This window comes from Phodopus roborovskii, unplaced genomic scaffold (assembly GCF_943737965.1).
Source record: "Phodopus roborovskii unplaced genomic scaffold, PHOROB, whole genome shotgun sequence".
NCBI lineage: Eukaryota > Metazoa > Chordata > Mammalia > Rodentia > Cricetidae > Phodopus > Phodopus roborovskii.
The window spans coordinates 21,348,969-21,370,078 of NW_026126409.1; the positions used below are offsets into that span (position 1 = coordinate 21,348,969).

Here is a 21,110-nt window from a genome sequence, read left to right on the forward strand (position 1 = left end):
TCTGCTCCTCCCTTACTAATTAAACCTAAGCTGGTGCTGGCTGGGCCTTTGGGCTCTGGCTTTCTCGTCTTTTCTGGTCACATCTTCCATGGAACACACAGCCACTCATGGGCCCTCACAGGGAGGATATGGGGAGGAGGGGCTCCATCTACCCTGCTGAAATGGACCTGTGGCTGAAATGCCATTTTTCCATTGTGACTGTGCTGAGAGGTGGGACCTAGAGGAAGTGATCAGGCATGAGGACTCTGCTCCAGTGAATGTTAATGCTGTTACCATGAGAACAGGGCTAGCTACTCTGGGAGTGGGTTCCTGATGAAAGGGGAAGTTCATCTCATGCTCTATCCAGTGTGTGTACTCTTGCCAGGTCCCCATCCCTCCACCACACTAAGATGCAGCAGGAAGGTCTTCATAGATATGCCCCTTCACTCCTGGATTCCCTAAACTGTAGAATTTTGGGAAATGAATTTTTTTTCTTCATAAAGTATCCAGTCTGTGGCATTCTGTTACAGAAGCAGAACAGGTTAAGACACAATACAGTGTGTGTAGCATTCTAGCTGACATTTTATTTACATTTAACTTTCATAGGTTTATACTCCATACTATGCTACCATTTTCTTGGATGAAAAGCCCATTATATGCACTGTGAAATGCACCAAAGCACTTGAATATTTAATGAAATAATACTGACAGTGTGTAAGAGCTATTGATTCTCTAAAAAGCAAATTGAATTTGCTGTTCTTTAAAAAGCCACCATGAAGCCCTCTGTGCCTCATCTTCCCTGCTTCACTCTACACAGCAGGAGAGAAGACCTTTTGCACTCCCCAGGCTTAGCTGGTGTTGGGAATACTCAATGTTAAGCCCTTCCACAGGGTATTTCTGTGATAGACCTGACCAAGTTTTGGATAGGATTGTGGAAGGGCCTTGGAGCTTTGGGCTGGAGAAGCCATGGAGTGTTGAGAGCTTAATGAATTGTTGTTTGAACTTTGAAGATGATGCCGAGAGCAGTGCAGACAGTGGAGGCTTGTGGATTTCAGAAGGAAATGTGGAGAGTCCCTTAAAGACTCAGTGAGCACTGTTTAATACCTTGAGCTTCAAGAATCTGTGGTTCTGGTCAGGTGGGGATGAAGAATGGGCTGTGGTTAGGAGGAGATTTGAACCGATAAGGTGAGACTTTTGCTTTATTATTAGGACAATTGATGCTGATTTGCTGGCGGTAAGAAATGAGTGGTGGTTAAGAAGACACCAGCATCATTGAGGATCCTAAGTCTGGGAAGGCTTCCTTAGGCTCAGCATGTAGAAGCTGAGGAGCTCAAGGCTGCACCTTATGCTGGCAGCTGAACTTGGTAATGTGAAAGCGCCTCCTTCATGGCACTGGTTTGGAGGTGTCAAGGAGTCATGGAGAGCACCTGATAGTTGACACTGGGAGAGGCCAGGAGAGGCTGTTAGTGAAGGTGATAACCTCGGTTGAAGCAGAAGATTCAGGATTGAAGGGGTAAGAGAGAAAGGTGAGCCTGTGAGAGGCTCTTGGCAGAAGTGCAACCCAGTTGCCATAGGAGATTCCAGAGTGGAAATTCTATTACCCGGGATAGCAACCAAGTACAAGAGCAGCTGAGGTATGGAGCTGGCCTGAGCCTATGCGATGCGCTGTGTGCTCTCGCAGGCACTTTGGAGCCTACAATATTGTGATTGACTCCCAGAAGTCTGAGACTGAAATGTATACTGTTAGACTTTGTTTTATTTTGATCTGAGTCTATATCATGATTCTTCTTGGAGTAAGAAAGTACTTAACTTTTTTATTTCATAGGGTTAAGAGACTTTTGATAATTTAGAAAGATTTTACATATTTTGAAGAGGCTTTGAGCATTGCTAGAAACTATAGATTTTTAAAAAAGAGACTGAAATTTTTTTGAAGACTGTGGGACTTTAAAATTTATTTATGTTTTATGTTCGACACTAATATGAGATTGTGGAGATCAACAAAAAAGGAAAGGTTATGGGTTAAAAAATGAGGTGTCTGTGTGTCAAATTGACAAGGGATCAGTTGTGCTGGCTAGTTTTATATCATCTTCACACAAGCTAGAGTCGTTTGGGAAGAGGGGACCTCAACTGAGAAAAAACCCACCAGATTGGCCCGTGGTACATTTTTTTTTTTTTTTTTGGTTGATAATTGATAATGGTAGGGCACAAGTCACTGTGGGTAGTACTACCCCTGAGCTGGTACTTCTGGGTACTATTAAAAAAAAAAAAAAAAAAAAGCTGGTTGTGTAAGCCCTGAGGAGTAAACCAATAAGAAGCACTCCTCCATGGCCTCTGCTGCTGTTCCAGCCTCTGGGTTCCTGCTCTACCTTAGTTCCTGCCTTGACTTCCCTCTATGATGAACTGTGATGTGTAAGTTTAAGCTGAATTAAAACCTTTCCTCCCCAGGTTGCTTTTGGTCATGGTGTTTCACCATAGCAATAGAAATGCTAACTAGGACACACCCCAAACTTCCTAAAGGTGGGGTTACATTACCAGCTATTTGAAGAACACAAGTGGGGTGAGAGAGATGTAGAATTAACCTCTAGCTCCATGATGCCTCCTTTCTTTGACTTTTTCATCACCATGGTTACCTTTTGCTTTCTTTTCTCTTAAGTTATCAAAATGGATTTTTGCTCCCCTTCACTCCCCTTTGTCTCATCCAAACTTTTCTCTGAGAGGGATCTGTGAAGCCAGTTCATAGTAAGATATTAACTATTGATCAGGACAATGTATCAGACAACTGATAATGACATGTTAGTCAAGTCAGTAGAGGCGTTAGCTAAAAACCTGCACACAGGCCACCATGAATTGTGATCTCATACCCTCCCATCTGAAGATCCCTTCACAACGTGGAATTCTCTCCCCAGGGATCCGCACTCTACACTGGAGATCTGCATGCAGTCAACATAGAGCAGTGCTCTATGTGTGCTATCTTAGCCTCCCCGTCCAAGCCACTGAGCAGCCAGATTCTGGTGGACACTGAGACTATCATGGCCACCCTCAACATCCAATCCCTCCGGGTCAGCTACCCTATCCAGACGCCTCCTGTGCCAGGTCAGAACAATCCCGTACGGGACGAGCCTGGGGAGGGTGGGGTGAGGAAGTTAATGAAATTCTCCCCAAGCAACTTTTCTATGAAGAGGGAGGAGAACTGGGACAGATGTCACAGTTTTTCTGGCTCTGACAATATTACGGTAGGAACAACCCAGCTATTTCCTCTGGAATTCTAAGTCATATGAAAACACATATCCACCTTCAAGGTAGAATTCATATACACTGGTTCTCCATTTTAAAGAGAAAAGCACTGAAATGTAAGAAGCCTTATTTTGCTTCTAACATTGGAAAGCATAACAACTTCAGTATTATGACAAGAGATATTAATCAATTCTCATTGACTCTTACAGATGTTATTCAGTTATTGTTTTAAAACATTAACTTATTTTATAGAATAGAAAGATTTTAAAAATTGATTCTATTTTTTTTTTTTTTTTGAGACAGGGTCGCAACTGTGTCCTGGAACACACTATGTAGACCAGGGTGGCTTTGAACTCACAGAGATACACCTGACACTGCCTCCTAAGTGCTGAGGTTAAAGGTGTGTCCATCACACTCAGCCAAACGTCGTTTTGTTTGGTTTTTGGTGTTTTTTCTTTTTTATAGCTAGTGATTTTCTACCTTTTATTAATTCAGCAGAAAGATGCCAATGTTCTCTGATGTATTAGGTTCTCTATCAGGGCTGGAGGTTGGCCCATGATGCATCAATTGATGGCAGACAGTCTTCATTGTATTTCTCTAGGTCAGTGGTGACAGTTTTGGTTGTCATAACTGGAGAGATGCTGCCATCTCTTGGTAAGGTCACACATGCTGTCTGTTCAACAGCTTTCAGTGCACAGGGCAGCTCCACACTAAAGGTCAGCCTGAGAGATTGAGACTTGCCTAAGGATCCCAAGAGCACCTCCTGCACCTGTCTGTGGGAAGCGTGAAGGGTTTTCAGTCATGCTGATTGCTATCTGGCCATACTGCAAGGACAAAGTTGGCAAACCTAGACAGTGCAGGCCTCTGGTTGTTACCTCCTCCACATCATTCTTCACAGGCTCCCAAGGTGTTCCAGGTAGAGGCAGAGTTCTCAGAGTGGGGTGCCGCTTGGTTATGAGGAACAGAAAGAAGACACAAGCCATATACTCTAGAGGACCTTGAAGTGGCAGATAGTATTAGGGGACAGAAGCCCATTGCAGGGTCTCCAGAAGCACACATGAAACAGTAGCAGTGACTCATTAGTAGTTTCCTAGAAGCGCTACAAATGGCTCAGATATTACTTAAAACACTACTACTCAGAAACTTTTGTGACACATGCACACATACACACAACACACATGTGCACACACACACATACACACCATGTACCATCCCTTAAAAGAGTAGACATTAAATACAGTCAACCTCCTGTACTGTGGCTTCTGCATCTGTGGATTCATTTCCAACCACACACAGAAGGTATTCCAGCGGAAATGCCATCTATATCAAACAGCTAAACATTTACAGACCTTACATCATTGTTTTGTAAACATTATTATAGTCATTATTACATTGTATTAGGTATTATCAGCCATATGAGGTATGGTAAGGTATTTGAGAGAATGTACATCAGTGATACACAAATAACTGGCTTTTTCAGAGGAAGGTCTTGAGTTTCCAAGGATTGGAACTTACAGGGACTCAGCTCCCTGTAGATATCAAGGGACAAATATAATAGGTTTTTTTTTTTTTTTTTTTTCTAAATACAGAAATGAACTTGAGCTATGGACCAGAAAGAAATTTTGTTGAGCTAAAACATTGGGTCATGTAGTGTTACTGTATTTTCAGCCAAGTTTTACAAGCTGTTTATTTGTTCTTGTCATCTCTTTATTGTCTGTAGAAGCAAGTACTACATCTCCCTTCAATAAATATAGTCAAAGAAGATACCAGCAGATCCCCGTTCTCACTGAACTGAGTAAGTTGCCTTGTAAGTGGAATATTCAAGGGAGTTTTATTGTGCATAGTTGACACCTCAAGTTCCTTCTAGAATCCACAGTCAGAGGACTAAGGAAACAGAATAGTTTCCAGAAATCTTTTGGAGCTATTTGAGGCTTTTCCTAACAGGAGAAGCCTGTTTCAAGCATCTGAACCAGCACCTGGCAGTCTACTTGCAACCACCTTGAATCTTAGATGACTGCAAGTTTAATGTATGTCTTAACTGTTTCTTCCCTTTAATCATCTCTGACTCTCAAGATTAAGTATATAATTAGAAGAAATGGCAAATTAAAGTGGTGGGGAGGACATAAGGCATATTCTAGCACTCGGCAGGAACGGCAGGCTTTGTTCAGCCAAAGCCCTTCTGGAAACAGACACCCAGTGTCACATTAACTTACAAGTTACCTGCTGCAGCCTCAGTCTTTGCTCTTGGGAGTCCAGCTCCCAGAATTGCACCCAGGGTTGCAGCGGGGACTTAGGAAAATGTCCTGTCTACCCAAAGAAAAAGTCTCACATACATAATCTGAGGGTCATGGGCTTTTTATTTCCAGCTCTTCATCTAGCTCCACTTCTCTAGCTCCTTTGTTCACCGTGTGTGTGTGTGTGTGTGTTCAACAACAAACTCCTTTCAATTAAAAAGGTCACAAAAGCTACATCTGAGGGGAGAGAGTAGCCAGGGCAATGCCTGGTTTCAAGGTTCTTGGTGTACAGGCTGTGACCTGAGATGGGAGTGGGGGGTAGGTAGGAAGGGCATAGTGCCTGGTGAGACAAGCAGCTGAGGAATTTGCACAGGAAGTAGTAGGTCTTTATCAGCCAGACTTGGCAAGAGAAACTCACATAGTATTTTAGGTTGCTTTGTGCTAATAACCTTGGATCAGACACCTGTAACTCTGTCATGCACATCTGCAAAGCTGTTAACCTGTGATCCATTTACAGGAGACATTCCATCTAGTCTGAAATTATTTTGAGGCTATAAATCAGTTAAATGTATGTAGCTTTTTTTAGACTGGGGAGAAATTGTTGTTTTCCTATGTTAGTCTGAGTCAAAAAAAAAAAAAAATAGCCAGGTGGTGGTGGCTTACACCTTTAATCCCAGCACTCAGGAGGCAGAGGCAGGTGGATCTCTGAGTTTAAGACCAGCTGGTCTGTAAAGCTATACAGAGAAACCCTGCCCCCCTCAAAAAAAAAAACCCAAAGAAACAAAACAGGCTTCTGAGTGTCTTATAGTACTCATGGAACAATAGATCTAGTTATGAACCCAGGTCCTCTGGAAGAGCAGCCAGTGCTCTTAACTGCTGAGCCATTTTTTCAGCGCCATGGCTTTTTTTTTTTTTTAAACATAAATTCTAGGCTCCAACAGCTCTTCCTGCATGTGTGGCAAGCACTTTACTGGCTAGCTAGACAGAGTGACACAAAGCCCATGGGGCATTCTCCCTGGTAGAGCTCTGTTGGGCCAGAGAGAATTGAGTTTAGGAATGCAGGCAGTGCTCTTCCATTTTTCCAAGTGTGCTGGCCTTGCCTTTTCATCTTGTCTTACAGAGAATCCCTCCAACATCCACTTCATTGAGCAGATTGGAGAACTGGATGGGACACTCAAAGGAACGAGCCTGCATCTCAGTACTTCTTTCTCCATGGGCACAGTTTTTTCAGGCAACTTCTTGTATTCTCTTCTGGCCACGGTAGGTACAGATGAGCCAAAGTTCCCCAGAGCAAGCCCCACAGAGAGGGACCACTACTCCACCTTTTTAATTTCCTAAAAAGGCATTTTTTCATCTTTTCAAATTTTCACATTTTCAAGATTACAACCTTGCAGTCCTGGAAGGGGATCCCAAATGCCTGGGGGAATGGACACCAAACTTGGATCTTTGCATTCAGCTGGACAGACCAAGTGTCAGCTCTGTAGTTCCTATAGGCATCACCATAAGGGGACCCAGGACTTTCAAGAGGAAAGGCTTAGTCTTGGGAGGAGCATGTGGTTTGTTCAGATCAAAGCCAAATCTCCCTCTGTATTTCTCCTCTCTTGGGATCCATTTTAAGTTCCTGGTGATGGTTCAGTGGTTCTTTGGCTGTAAGCAGACCCCTGGCATCCATCATAGGATTCCCACAAGCAGAATCCACTCTGAAATAGTGAACACCTACACTGTGCTGGTCACTGTACTGGGGCACAGCAGAGACACTTAAACATGGATAACTAGCAACAGGAAGAATGCATACAGGGCAAAGGTCAGGGGAGACAGGAGAATATGAAGCTTGGGGGAAGGGGTTTCAATTATGACCAGGGGAAGGGATTCTGAGGGGGATGCTTGCAAGCCATTACCTGGAAGAGAGTGGATGCCACTGAGAGTCTTTAGGAAGAATGTCCCAAACAGGAATAAGGTGCCTAATTTGAACTTGCCTAAGACCCAAATAATCTGTGTGCAGCCATTTGTGAATGACTGTAGGAACCCCTGAAGGGAAATCATGCAATCCACTGCCCAGACTTCTCCCACTGAGGGTTTTTCAAGAGATGGTTGCAAAAAAAAGACCAAATATCAATGTGCAAATCCAAATGCACAAGGCTCTGAGGAAAGCTTGGTTAGCATTCTGCTTTCTGTAATTCCATGTAGAGAAGGAAGGCATCATTCCTGAACTGTGTGGTTGCCTCAAAGACAGTCAGCACATTAGCAGAGCATGGTTTCCCATAGTCACAGTGAATATCTCATAAACCCTACTGAGCTCTCAGACAAATAGCTCTACCTTACCACTAGAACACTGCTAAAAGAGCTGGCAGGTCACTACGTTACTGAAGGGTAAGCAACATTAATCTCTGGCCACGCCAGGGATGTTTGCATGGAAGGGAATCAAGTCAGCTACTTTTCTGAGGTGACTCTTAATACTGTGCTGGAGCTGAGCTTTCCAGGGTTAGGAGGCTGTTTGGTGAGGGGAGCCAGACAAACAGGAAAGGCATCGGAACCAAAAATGCACAAACTGCAACATAACATAGGAGAGCAAGGCAGCATGAAGCCTCTGAAACATCAGAATTCATCGACTGCGGAACTCCAACATTCAAATGGGTAAAAGTCCAGGTGAGAACTAGGTCAGTGACTCTAAGGAGGACACAAATAACAGATGAATCCAACCTTAGGCCCTTGAGAGTGAAGCAACATGGAGACCAGAGCCAGAAAGATGAACAAAAAGTCAGCCAGATGAAAGAAAATTTAATAAGAAAAGTTACACTTTTAAAGAAAAACCCAATAGAAATGTGGGAAGTGAAAAAAAATATTAGGGCTGGGTGGTGATGGCGCACACCTTTAATCCCAGCACTGGGGAGGCAGAGATAGGTAGATGGATCTCTGTGAGTTTGAGGCCAGCCTCATGTGCAGAGTAAGTACCAGGACAGGCTCCAAAGCTACACAGAGAGACACTGTCTTGAAAAAACAAAACAAAAACCCAAAATTAAAAAAAAAAAAAAAAAGGAAAGAAAAAAAAAGTACACCAAAGAGTATCACCAAGAATTCTTTTTTTTTTTTTTTGAGACTAGTAGCTTATTTATTTTTATATTTTTAGTTTATAAGTAAATTAAATAATCTACCCTTTAAAATAACCCCCAATCCTTTTTGGAAAAAGATCCCCGAATATGACCTACTTTGTTAAGTTACCTCCCTGACAATGACCACTTGCAACTTGCAACCAACACCCATAAAACAATGACAAATATTCACTGAATAACCAGAAAATATCCACTGCACCTCTTGGGAATGTGGGTGTCGTGTTCACCAGACAGCTTTCTGTAGTGCATCGCCAAGAATTCTAAAATCCCCAGGCATCAGGGAAATGAGGATTAAACTGCTTTGAGATTCTCTCACCCCAGGCAGAATGGCCACCAAAGCACATGACAACAACGGCTGACCACGATGATAATGAACTAACCTCTGAAACTGTAAGCAAGCCCACAATTAAATGCTTTCTTTTATAAGAGTTGCCTTGGTCACGGTGTCTCTTCATAGCAACAGATCAGTGACTAATACACCAAAGATTCTAAAAATCTACTTATTTATCTGGCACTTATAATTGTTACTGTGGTGGAAAGAACTATGGGAGCCCTGTGCATTTATGAGTGACATCACTGTCATTATTCAAAGGATTGTAAGTAAATTCACATTCCCAAAACTCAGGAATAGATGACAAAAATGTCAGTGTGACCTCAAGGAAAAAAAAATCTATCTCATTAATTATATATACTTTTAAAAATGTACATTGATGATGCTTAGGGTATTGTGGCTTGACACACTACTCTGGTCACTTATGGGAGGGAGAGGGTTCTGGGATATCAGCACTGTTATTCACTTTTCAGTGTCTGCACTATAAGAACAAGACCTCACGTTTTTTTTTTTTTTTTCTTTTTCTTTTTCTTTTTTTTTTTTTTTTTTCTCCTTGCTTTCACTAACCCAGAGCTCTACCCAAGTGCCAACTTGCACCCAATTTGATAGTGGCAAAATAACCCAGCATCACGTGGTGATGCCTACTTAATCTCTGTGTTCCAACTCCTTTACCATTCATGCACTGGCCCTTCTGACTTCACACTTGCTTTTGTTTTCCAGGCCTTCTACAACTATCATGTCCTGGAATTACTTCAGATGTTGGTGACAGGAGGTATCAGTGCTCAGATGGAACAGTGTTTGATTAAGGAGAAGTACTATGGGATACATGAAGGCTGTGCCACAGTCTTGTCTGGGAGGGCACGGTGTAAGCTGGGACTTCTCTCTTTAGACCAAACCATTCTATCAGACATTAAGGTGAGTCTACTGTTACTATAATGCATTTCCTACTTCTTTAACTCTCTGGTCTAGGCTGCTTTGGATCATAGATGACTTAACACAGAAATAATAACTAGTAAAAACTAATGCAATACAGTGTTACAGCTACAGTGTCTCTGCACAGTACATTTTCTTCCTTCCTTTCTTTCTTTCTTTCTTTTGGTTTTGAGACAGGGTTTCTCTGTATTGCTTTTGGTGCACAGTACATTTTCATCAGTTGTGTTTATTCTTTGCAACAATCTCAAGAGGTAGAGAAAGAAACTGTTTTCTCCTTCCTTCAGCTAAATCTGCAAGCAACATCAGAGAGGCTCAACACTATATCTGAAAGTGTCCCCTATAGATCTTGTTTTGGAAACTCAGTCCCTAATGCAACAGTGTTGAAGGTCGAGCCATTAAAAGATTGATGGGGTATGATGAACTAAATGTCACTAGCAGGAGTAGGGTTATCAATAGAAGGATGGGCTTGGCCTCCTCCCATCTCGTTTACACATGGCCTCTCTTGCCCTTTCACTTTGTCATACGACAGTAAGGTTGTTGTCATTTGTAGTCCCCTTGACCTCAATCTTCCAAGAAGCCCTAAATCTCCTCTGTATCTATTTCAGTCCTTTGTGTTTAATCTGTCCAAGGATGACATGAGTTAAGTAACTAAACCCATTTAACAGATCAAAGAACTGAGGCTCATCTGAGGCCACTACAGTTTCAACCATATTATAGCAGTGGACAAGCTAAGGAATGTGTTCCAAGTTCTTACTATTGCCTCAGTGCCTGCAATGCTACAGAATTCTGGTCAGGCCCATCTGTAGTCAGGCAGAACTCTGGATCTGGGTCTAACAATGTCACTGGTTCACAGAATATGCTGACACTTTCTTGGCCCAGAGAGCAGGAAAAGGCAGACTATAACAAGATAACACTGTGCGTGGGCATCTTCCAGTGGGGCATCATTCCTTAGGAGCTGGAGTAGAGTGCACTCTGGTCACAAGCCATCTACTTCTCAGTATTGTGCTTTTTATTTTTATTTTGATTGAAATCCCCCTGTTCAGTGTTATAGTGAGGATGCACATGAACAAGGAGACACCTTTGTAAAGTCAGTAGATATCAGCAGGGCCCTTCAAAGGCATTGCTCTGTAGACCTCTGTGCTGCACATGGCTCAACACATACTGCCCAACTGAGCAGGACCTGTGTATTCTGTGCTTGTGAATTCCAGGTGCAAATATCATCTGCATGTATGTGATTCTGGGACCCTCACCTGCAGTTGCCTAGAAAGGGATAAGCCCAGAAAGCTGCTATGAGCACCTACTGTGGATCTCCCAGGCAACAGCAGGTTGTCCTGCGTTTCTGTCCTCAATTTGATCTTTCCCTAAGGAAGCAAATAACTGAGCAGCTGTTGACCTCATCTTTCCAGATGCTTCTAACCTATCTGCCAGTGCCTTTGAACTGTGACCTTATTGACCATAGCTCTAGAGCAGGAATGCTTGAGATCCTCTAAAGTTTACCCTAAAACTGAATTTTTGAACCTGTTCCTCATGATTAATTTTGAACCTGCTGCTCATCTTAATGGTGGCCAAAACTAGCACAGTAAAGGAATGCAAGAGAATGTGCCACACTACACCCACCACAAGCTCTTGAGGGAACCAGAACGATAAAGGGTAACTAATCACAAACTTCTCTGACAGTCCACTTTTCACTGCCATCATAAGCACATGAAGGGCTGGTAGGTCTCCTAGGTGTCTGCAGCAAAGAGCCAGCAAACAACACTCAAGTAAGTTCTTACGACTGTGCTTACAAAGCCCTCTTGCTCTGCTCTCTTCCCAGCCAAGAACCACCTTTGGACAACTCTTCTGTGGCTCATTAGATAATTATGGGATCCTATGTGTTGGCTTATACCGTATGATGGATGACGAGGAGTGCAACCCAGAACAAAAAAGGGGAGTATGCTGATTTGGAAAGTGCTAGCTACCTTTTAAGTGTGAGAACCAAGGCCAAGTCCAGAGCTCCAGACCAGTTATTGTACAGCAGGAAGCAGGGGGCTAGATACTGATGTAAGAATATGGAAGACAAAAAAAAAAAAAAAACATAAGACTGGGTCCAAACAATGGGAAGCATGTCACCAGAATTCCATGAACACTGGCATTGTAAGGAGAATAGAGATTCTGCCCCTATTGGAAGCTAAAGCATAAGCTTTAAATAAGAGTTCTTGTATGGTGTACCTCCATCCATGAGGCTGCTGCTACATCAGAGAGATTCCCTGGCTTCCTGCTGGATTCACTGGGAAATGTTTAATGGATGCTGCCTTCTAGTCATGGTGGTTTGTATTCTTAAGTCATCAGTGTACTGTGTTCAGACTCCAGTTGTATTAAAAGGAGATCATTCTGCTAGCTGTGATAAAGAGAGAATATCTGTCTGGATCAAAGGAAAAAGACAGGGTGCAATCTAGAACAGCACAATCATGCAGCTCCATGCCAGGACTATCACCATGGGAATGAAAGCAGTTAGTAGCCAGGGAGAAATGAAAAAAAAAAATTGAAGAGTAGAAATATATTGATGGAACCCATTCCAGTCAGGGAACAAATAAAATTACTCAAAATAGCAGACTCAAGGAGAAAGATGGGGAGGAGAGGAAGAAGAGAAGGAAGAACATTATATTAGCAAGACAAGGGGTAAATGAACAAGATAAGGTAAGGGTAGCTGTGTGTGGGTTCTTAGCATGAACATTTCTTAGTGTAAATATAGCCAGTGCAGACAGAAGAGATGAGAGGAGTCACACAGTGCAGAGAGGAGATGGGAGGAGTCAGACAGTGCAGACAGAAGACAGAAGGGTGATGCAGATTTGAGAAGAGGTAAAAGTTCAGATGGGCTGCTGGGTGGTGTGAAAGCAAGGTTGTCATTGGATACAGGGAACAGTGATAGACTGTAGAGTCAAAGGATGAGGACTGGAAATGGTGAATAGAGAGGAGATGTACCCAGAGTAAGAGTGGGAGAGAAAGGATGGCGGAGGTTGTGTAGAGACTCATTTACCTAAGTAAACACAGACTTCTATAGGTGACACTGACAGATTAGTAGGGAGGGCTAACTGGCTTTAAAACACTCACTTTTAGGTCAGTGGGGAGGAGCAGGGCTCTGAGTTTTGCACCAGAAAGTACATAATTTCTATGTAAAACATGTTCCCCTGCCCCACTCTCCCTCAGCTCTACACCCTGCCCCAACAGGTCTGGAAAATCTGTAGAGTATGGGTTTTGGAAGATGTGCAGCATATATTAGAGAGGTCCTCAAGGAAGGGAATGGTATCTTTCCTCTAAAAGGAATGTGTGATTGTACCAAATGTTAATTAGAGCCAATCAGGGCCCCACAGGACCCATGGGAAATGATGATGAGTAGATTATTGGCTGAAGTGAGGCCAAGCCTGCATATTTAAGACGAGGGGCAGCTGTTAAGAAGGGCAGATGAAAGTCACACAAGGTCAACCTACCTACATTCTATTATTAATTCATACCGCTTGAGGTTTCCTCTGAACTTGACATCTTATTGAGGTGCCTTGCTTTCCTAAAAAGTCTTCTCATGGAACCCCAGAGTGTGGGTGTTGTTTTGGATTTATTTTTAATAGAAATTTAGGTGTCAAATTCATTTATTCTTTGGTCAGGCTGCATTCTGTGTAAAACTTTGTGACAGACACATCAGGTTAAGATAGATATAAATCTATATGGAAATATCTTGGACCCTGGCATGTTGTAGCAAGCAAACTTGTGTGTTTACAGTTCTAGGGGAGGGACCCAGGGCCTTGCACATGTGAGGCACATGTCTAGCATTGACCTGACTTCCTGGCTCATGCCCCAGTGCTCAGGACTGTGCTAACTGAAGATATTGGTCTGTGTATTCTAAAAACAGGTAAACCCAGAGCCAGATAAGCCAATAGAGGTGAGCTCCCCCAGACACACTCTTGTTTCTCTCTCAAATAATGACAATAGCTGCTCCCAGAGAGCTGGGATGCCATACCCAAGTGGGTGTGCTGTAGAGAAGTGAAGAGCGACTTCTAGGACCCCTCCTGTTACAGTGTGTTAATGACAGAAAGATAAAAAAAAAAAAAAAAAAAAAAAAAAAAAAAGTCATCTTGCTTTGGGGCATTGCTTGTAGCCACACTGTCCAAATGGTGGTTTCAGAATTTGTCTTTGGCCCTCCCTACAGGTTTGTAATTACCAGGCCAGCTAATGAGTGCCACCTGCTGCCTTCAGATCTCGTGTTTTGCGCCATCCCATTTAGCACCACCTGTTACAAAACAGAAAATGTTTCAACTCAAATTCTCGATGGCATTACAGATGTGATGTCAGGGTCCCCAGAGACACATCAGAGCATACAGCATCATCCCGAAGTCAGCACAGGGGTAGAGAACCCATCTCGACGCTCCAACTCCCGAGTCTATCCTTTGGAGCCATTTGCTACCAGTGATCAAGGAAGATAAGAACAGACGTGTGCTGTTTTGTGCCCATTGCTGAGTGGTTGATGAGTTGGAAAGCTCATGCTGCTGTGGAACAGACCATCTTATCCCACTGGATCTGGTGTGCTGAATAAAGATGCACATGACAAATGGCAATAAAGGAAAGTCCACTGCTGTCTTTCTCTTGAGCAAGACATGGGTTCCTTTGAGCTGAATTAAGAAGTCCTCCTCATGGAAAGATGGCTGATAGGAACCAGAGCTAACTTGTCTATGAATAAGACCTAGGTACATGCCATGGACAAGGCAGATGTTTATTAAAACAAGTATTAGGGAAATTCTGGCACCATGTTGAAGCAGGGAATCTGCAGAATTTATGCAGACATGAGTGAGAGGGATGGGTTCTTTTTAGAAGGACCACTCCTTGCTCCTGGGCTTTACAGCTGTTTCAAACCGCTAAGGCCAGGGAGAATATAAAAGGTCCTATCCATTTTGTGTTGGTCAACTATTCCTGAACATGGGGCCTGCCCTGCAGTCTGGTTAATATACCCAGCGAGACTCCATTGGTGCAAACTCGTTTTCCCTTTGTCACAGGGCATCACTTACAGATGCTTCTTCATTGGGGTTGAGAGCCCAAGTGCACTCCCCTCTCTTAGCACTGCATCTCCATAGAGCTTGAACCCGTGCAGGTCTTCCATATGCTGCCACAGTGTCTGTGAGCCCATGACAACTGGTCTTGTTGTAGCCGGAAGACACTTGGTTTGTTTTGGCATTTTTTGTCTTACTGAATTTTTTTTTTGGTTGTTTGTTCTGATTTTCATTTTTGAGTTTTGTTTTATTAAAAGAAAGAGGAATAAAATAAATTTGGCTGGGGAAGGAGGAAAGAAGTTCTAGGAGGAGTTAATGGAGGGGAAAGCATGATCAAAATATATTGTATGTAATAATAATAATAATAATAATAATAATAATAATAATAATAATAATAATAATAATAATAAAGTCTCACCCAGAACCTAGGCATACTCTTACCTCTGGGCCCTCCCATGCCCCCTTGATGTTTTTCTGCTCTAATGACATAAATTTTGTTTTTTTTTCTCTCTGTGGCTGGTGTTCTAAGTTCTGCCTCAGTCTATATTTCCTTCCTATGTCAGCTGTCCTCGGCTCTGTAACCATCCTTTTTGTCAGGGATGCTCATGATTTCTGCTCCTTGTACTTTGAGACAGCTGCAACTTTCCTGTCCCCCACCACAGATCTTGAGCCATCTCTCTGTCACCGGTCTTCTCTGTCACTTGACTTTCTATCTAAATGGATCTACTTTCCAGGATGTATAGTTCTTTGTCTGCCCCACAGAACAAACTCAGCAGTACCCCTAGGTGCCTGCCCATCATTTAAGTCCTATCAAGATTTCTACTGCTGTGATAGACAGCAGGACCAAAAGCAACTCAGGGAAGAACAGATTTACTTTGGCTTATAGATTATGTTCATCAAGGAGGGAAGTCAAGGCAGGAGAGACCTGGAGGCAGGAGCTGATGCAGAGGTCACAGAGGACTGCTGCTTACTGGCTTGCTCCCAAGTCTTGCTCACTAAGACTGCTTTCTTACACCTCTCAGGACCATCTGGTCAAGACTGACAGTGCTCATATTGGGCTGGATCTTTTCACATCAATCACTGAGCAAGAAACTGCCCCCACAGACCCACTGCAGGCCAGTCTGAAGGAGGCATCCTCTCAATTGAGGTCCCCTCTTCCCACATGACTCTAGCTTGTATCAAACTGACAAAACAAACAAGCAAACAAAAACTTAAGCAGGACACACTGCTTCTGTGTGAATCCCAGTAGCTTCAAATAGGCAATGTTTCAACCCCCTAAATCAGAAACCATGACACAAAGTTTAAAATGTTCCCCACGGACAGAACCCTTTGTTCCATCTCTTCCATTCCACTCCATGCCCACACTTTCCACATCTTTGTCTGAGGACTAGCTGGTGAGTATTCCCATCCCCCAACACTTTTTTCTATATCCTACTGGATCTAACCCAGCTCCCACAAACAGTCCCCTTGCACAGGCTGGCCACTAGCACCTTGCAGCAGGGGGCCTCTATCCTTTGTCAGAGTCCCACATCCCGTACTCCAGCTTAGCTCCATCACCACCTTCTGCAAGGTACCCAACATCTAGGCTTCCACCAGGACCTGCACTACCCACAGGACCTTTTGAGTCATCTCCTCCACCCCACTCCATATCCACCAGACATCCCATATCCTCCTCTTGTATCTAGCCCTGGAGCACCCCTGACCTCTTCATCCAGGTATTTTCTAAAATCTACCATATTTAGCCTGAGTACCACAACCAGTTCTCCAACCTGGTCTGGCCTCCCTTGCCTTCCCTTTAAGGGAGTTCTAGGGTGAGTGTCTTAGGGTTTCTAGTGCTGCAGAAAGGCACCGTGACCACAGAAACTCTTATAAAGGAAATTATTTAATTGGCTCACTCACAGTTTCAGAGGCTCAGTCCATTATCATCATGGTGGGAAGCAAGGCAGCACGCAGGTGCTAGACATGGTGCTAGGGAAGGAGCTGAGAGTTCTTACATCTTGATTCATAGACAACAGGAAGTGGTCTGTCACACTGGGCTGTATCTTGAGCATTGGAGATCTCAAAGGCTGCCCTCCCAGTGACACACATCCTCCAACAAAGGCACACCTACTTCAATGAGCCACACCCCCTAATAGTGCCATTCCCTTTGGGGACCATTTTCTTTCAAACCACTGACATAGGCCAGTATCATTCCTACCATGTGTCATCCCATAGGACTCTCCAATGTCATATCCAAGCTCTCCACATATATCTGCCCCCACACTCCTGGTTTAGAACAGGAAGCACATGCCAGGTACCACCAGAGTCCCCTCTGCCCACCCGATTTCATTCCACCCAAGCCATCTCTAGACCAAAATCACCCCCACATCCTCTCATCTCCCCTTCCCCGCTCCATTGATTACAAACTCAAAACTAACAACGGAATTTCACAGGCAAGATCTCATTGCAGAAATAACAGTATGAAAGCCAGAATATTCTTTCTAAAACATAACAATCATTCCTGTAGAAATGCTTGCCAATGTGAACTGACCTCCAGGATACAGAAATTAAAAGAACAATTATAAAAGTCTTCAAGTCAAAGAATTTAAAGAAGTCACAAAGAAACAGCTCAATGAAATAAGGAGAAAAAGCTAAAGGAAAATAAATGCCTAAGCGATGCCCAAGGAAACACAAACAGAAAGACTGATGAAAATGACAAAGACAATCCAGTACGTGAAAAAGCAATTCAATAAAGAGGTAGAAATACTGAAGACAACTCAAACCGAAATGAAGACAATTGAAAAACCCAATAGAAAACTCAAAGGAAAGCCTTACAAGTATAATGAATCAAGCAGAAATAGATATCAGGTCTCAAAAATAGAAGTGGAGATCTAGACCAAATAAGCAAGGAATATGGAAAAAAAATCACAAGTAAGAAACACACAGGATACATAGGACACACAGAAAGAAACAGAGAGCGAGGGAGACAGAGAGAAGAAAGAAAGGGAAGGAAGGAAGAGAGACAAGCCTTTGAATTTCAGGCATAGATAAGAGAGAAGAACCCCAAGTTAATGGCATAGACCAGCTCTTCAATATGATCATAGAAGAAAACTTCCCCAAGCCAAGGAAAGACACATCTGTTGTGGAATATTATTTTAAGATGTGTTACATTTGTTTATGCAATTGAACATTTGTTTAATGATACAAAGATATAGTGCATTCTTTTATGTTGCATTTGCTTAACTCTGTGACGCTGTGTTACTTTTCCTGTCTAAAATACCTGATTGGTCTAATAAAGAGCTTAATAGTCAATAGCAAGGCAAGAGAATGGATAGGCAGGGTTAGTAGGCAGAGACAATACATAGGAAAAATCTGGGAGAGGAGATGAAGGAGCAAGAAAAGAGGCCAGCCATCCAGCCACATGGTCAGATATGGAAAGAAAAGCTATACACACACCCATTCACATACAAGAAGTACACAAACTATGATAGCAAACATAGAATAATATACCCAGCAAAACTATCTCGCATGTTTGAAGGAGAAAGAAAAACTTTCTATGATATAAACAGCCTAAACAAATTATATCCAACAAACCAAACCTAAGGAAAAATCAGAAAGCATTATTTCTGGATGAAGAGAGGAGTTAACATAGTAAAGAGACCTTGGAAAGAAATAGGAAGCTTAATTATTAAAACACAAAGTACCACTGAGAATACAACACCAAAAATCCATAGCATGATGATCACAACTAATATTTCAATAGCCTCAATTCTCCAACCAAAGGACAGACTGACTGAATGGATCAAGAAACAAAACCAACCTATCTACTGCTTTCAAGACATCTTAGTTTTAAAGATCAGAGTAAAAGGATGGACAAAAATACTCCAATCAAGTGGATCCAAGAAGTAAGCAGATGTCTCTATCCTAATACCTGGCAAAATAAACTATAAAAACAATAAGAAGAGATAAATGGGGACACTTCATTCTAATCAAGGGGTCAGTTAACTAAGAAAACATAACTCTTTTTCAAATTAATTTTTTAAATTTTAATTTTAGATTTTTTTATGTATATGAGTGTTTTGCCTGCATACATGGATGTGCACCATGTATGTGCCTAGTGCCCTCTAAGGTCAGAAGAGGTTTAGAGATCCCATGGGACTGGAATACAGAGGTTTGTGATCCACTTTGTGGAAGCTGGGAACTAAATCCAGGACCTTTGTAAGAGCAACACGTACTTTTAAAAGCTACCTCTCCAGTCCCAGCATTGCTATTTTAAATAAATCTGCACCAAACTTGGGGCATCCAATTTCATAACAAATCTACTATTGAAATTAAAGACACAGATTAGCATCAATCCATTAGTAGTAGTGACTTCAGTACCCTACTTTCTTCAATAGGCAGGTCACCCAGACAACAAATAACGGAGAAACACCATAATTAATGGACACCATACATCTTAGTGGTGGTCATGTTAGAGGAGTAGCAGATGGCAATTGACTTTAGGGGACTGGTCCTCATAGCAGTGGCATACATCAGTTGTATTTAAAGAGATATCTCCAGAATATTCTATACAAATGCAAAAAGAATACACATTCTATCCAGCAGCACATGGCAACTTTTCTAAAATAACATCATGAGACATGAAACAGATATTACAAACTCAAAAAGATTGAGATGCCGCCTTCTGTCTAATCTTACTACAATGTAATAAAACTTAAAATTTACAACTAACAAACTTCTAGTAAATACACATATTCGTGGAGATGAGACATCTCATTACTAAATGATGAATGGGTCAGAGAAGAAATCAAGAAAAATAATAACAGTAATTCCAGGAGTTAAACGAAAATGAAAACACAACACCAAACTTTTGGGACACATTGAAATCAGTCCTATGAGGAAAATTTATAGCTCTATGTGCCTACATTAAAAAAATCAGAGCCTGATTAAATAAGTGGCTTAATAATGTAACTTTAAAAGTTGGAAAAAACAAGAACAAACCAAATCCAAACACAGGAAATTCTGAGAAATAATAAAAGTCATAAATCAATCCAATGAAAAAAAACAAAAAACAAAACAAACAGACAAAAACCGATGCAAAGAATCACTAACCTAAGAGCTAGTTCTTTGAGAAGATAAGGTTGACAGATTCTTGGCCCAACTAGCTGAAAGAAAGAGATGACCCAAATTAACGGACTCAGAAACAAACAGTGAAACATCACAACAGACACCAAAGGAATACAGACTATTATAAGGGAATATTTTTGAAGCCTGTACTCCATGAAGCTAGAAAGTCTAAAAGAAATGGAGGCTTTTCTAGTTTCAGTCAAATCACCAAAATTAAACCAAGAAGAGACCAACAATCTAAACAGACCCATACAAATGAGGAGACTGAAACAGTAATAAAAAGCCTTTAGCTAAAAGAAATGTTCAGGGGCAGGTGGAGTGACAGCAGAATGCTACCCAACATTCCATGATCTATAGCTAATTCTTATTAAACTATTCAAAAAAGTAAACATAAGGAGCACTCCCAAAATCCTCCTACAAAGCTAGGACCACTATAATACACAAACCACATAAAGACACACACACACACACACACACATACACAGAGAAAACTACAGGCCAATATCTCTAATGAACATAAACTCAAAAATAGTCAATAAAATACTTGCAAACAGAATACAGACATATGCTGTGACCAAGTTGGCTTTATCTCTGAAATATGGTGATGGTTCAACATACATAAGTCAATAAATGTAATAATCCACATTTGTGGGTTTATAGACAAAATTTACATGGCCCTCAATAGATGCAGAAAAAGCCTTTGACAGAATCAGCTCTTCAAAAGCAGATAGTTATTGGGACTCAGGATGTGACGGGATGCTCAAAATGACATTCTTTTTGCCTCTTTGTTTTTTGTTTGCTTGACAGAATTATTATGGCCAGATAGAACAATGCAGGCCTGTAATCCCAGCACTTGGGAAGCAGAGGCAAGCAGATCTCTATGAATTTCAGGCCAGCCTGGTCTACATAGTGGATTCCAGGACAGCCAGGGCTATGTAATGAGATACTCTATCTTTAAAAAAAATGTTTGTTATAACCACATTTTCAAATTCCTTAGACACACAGCCTCTCTGCAGGAGGACAACTGCTTTCTGGGGGGAATGATAGCATTTCTTTGTATCTTACAACATTTTAATTAGTTTGACTATGGAACAAAACATGCATAATAATACTGAAGGGCTCTCCTGCTTAATTGCTTTTTGAAAAGGATTACTTACATTTTCAT

General features: G+C 41.9%; 1 protein-coding gene across 1 annotated transcript in view; it reads left to right on the forward strand.

Annotated features, from left to right (window-relative positions):
* The window catches only part of Kcnu1 (potassium calcium-activated channel subfamily U member 1), a 54,009-nt gene extending 39,731 nt beyond the window's left edge, over window positions 1–14,278 (forward strand). The window contains exons 23-29 of the mRNA XM_051182081.1: window positions 2,886–3,072; window positions 4,934–5,008; window positions 6,568–6,707; window positions 9,609–9,803; window positions 11,638–11,754; window positions 13,463–13,500; window positions 13,954–14,278. Of these exons, the coding sequence (XP_051038038.1) occupies window positions 2,886–3,072; window positions 4,934–5,008; window positions 6,568–6,707; window positions 9,609–9,803; window positions 11,638–11,754; window positions 13,463–13,500; window positions 13,954–14,278 (1,077 nt within the window). The remainder of the gene's footprint in view (window positions 1–2,885; window positions 3,073–4,933; window positions 5,009–6,567; window positions 6,708–9,608; window positions 9,804–11,637; window positions 11,755–13,462; window positions 13,501–13,953) is intronic.
* The last annotated feature ends 6,832 nt before the right edge of the window (window positions 14,279–21,110 follow it).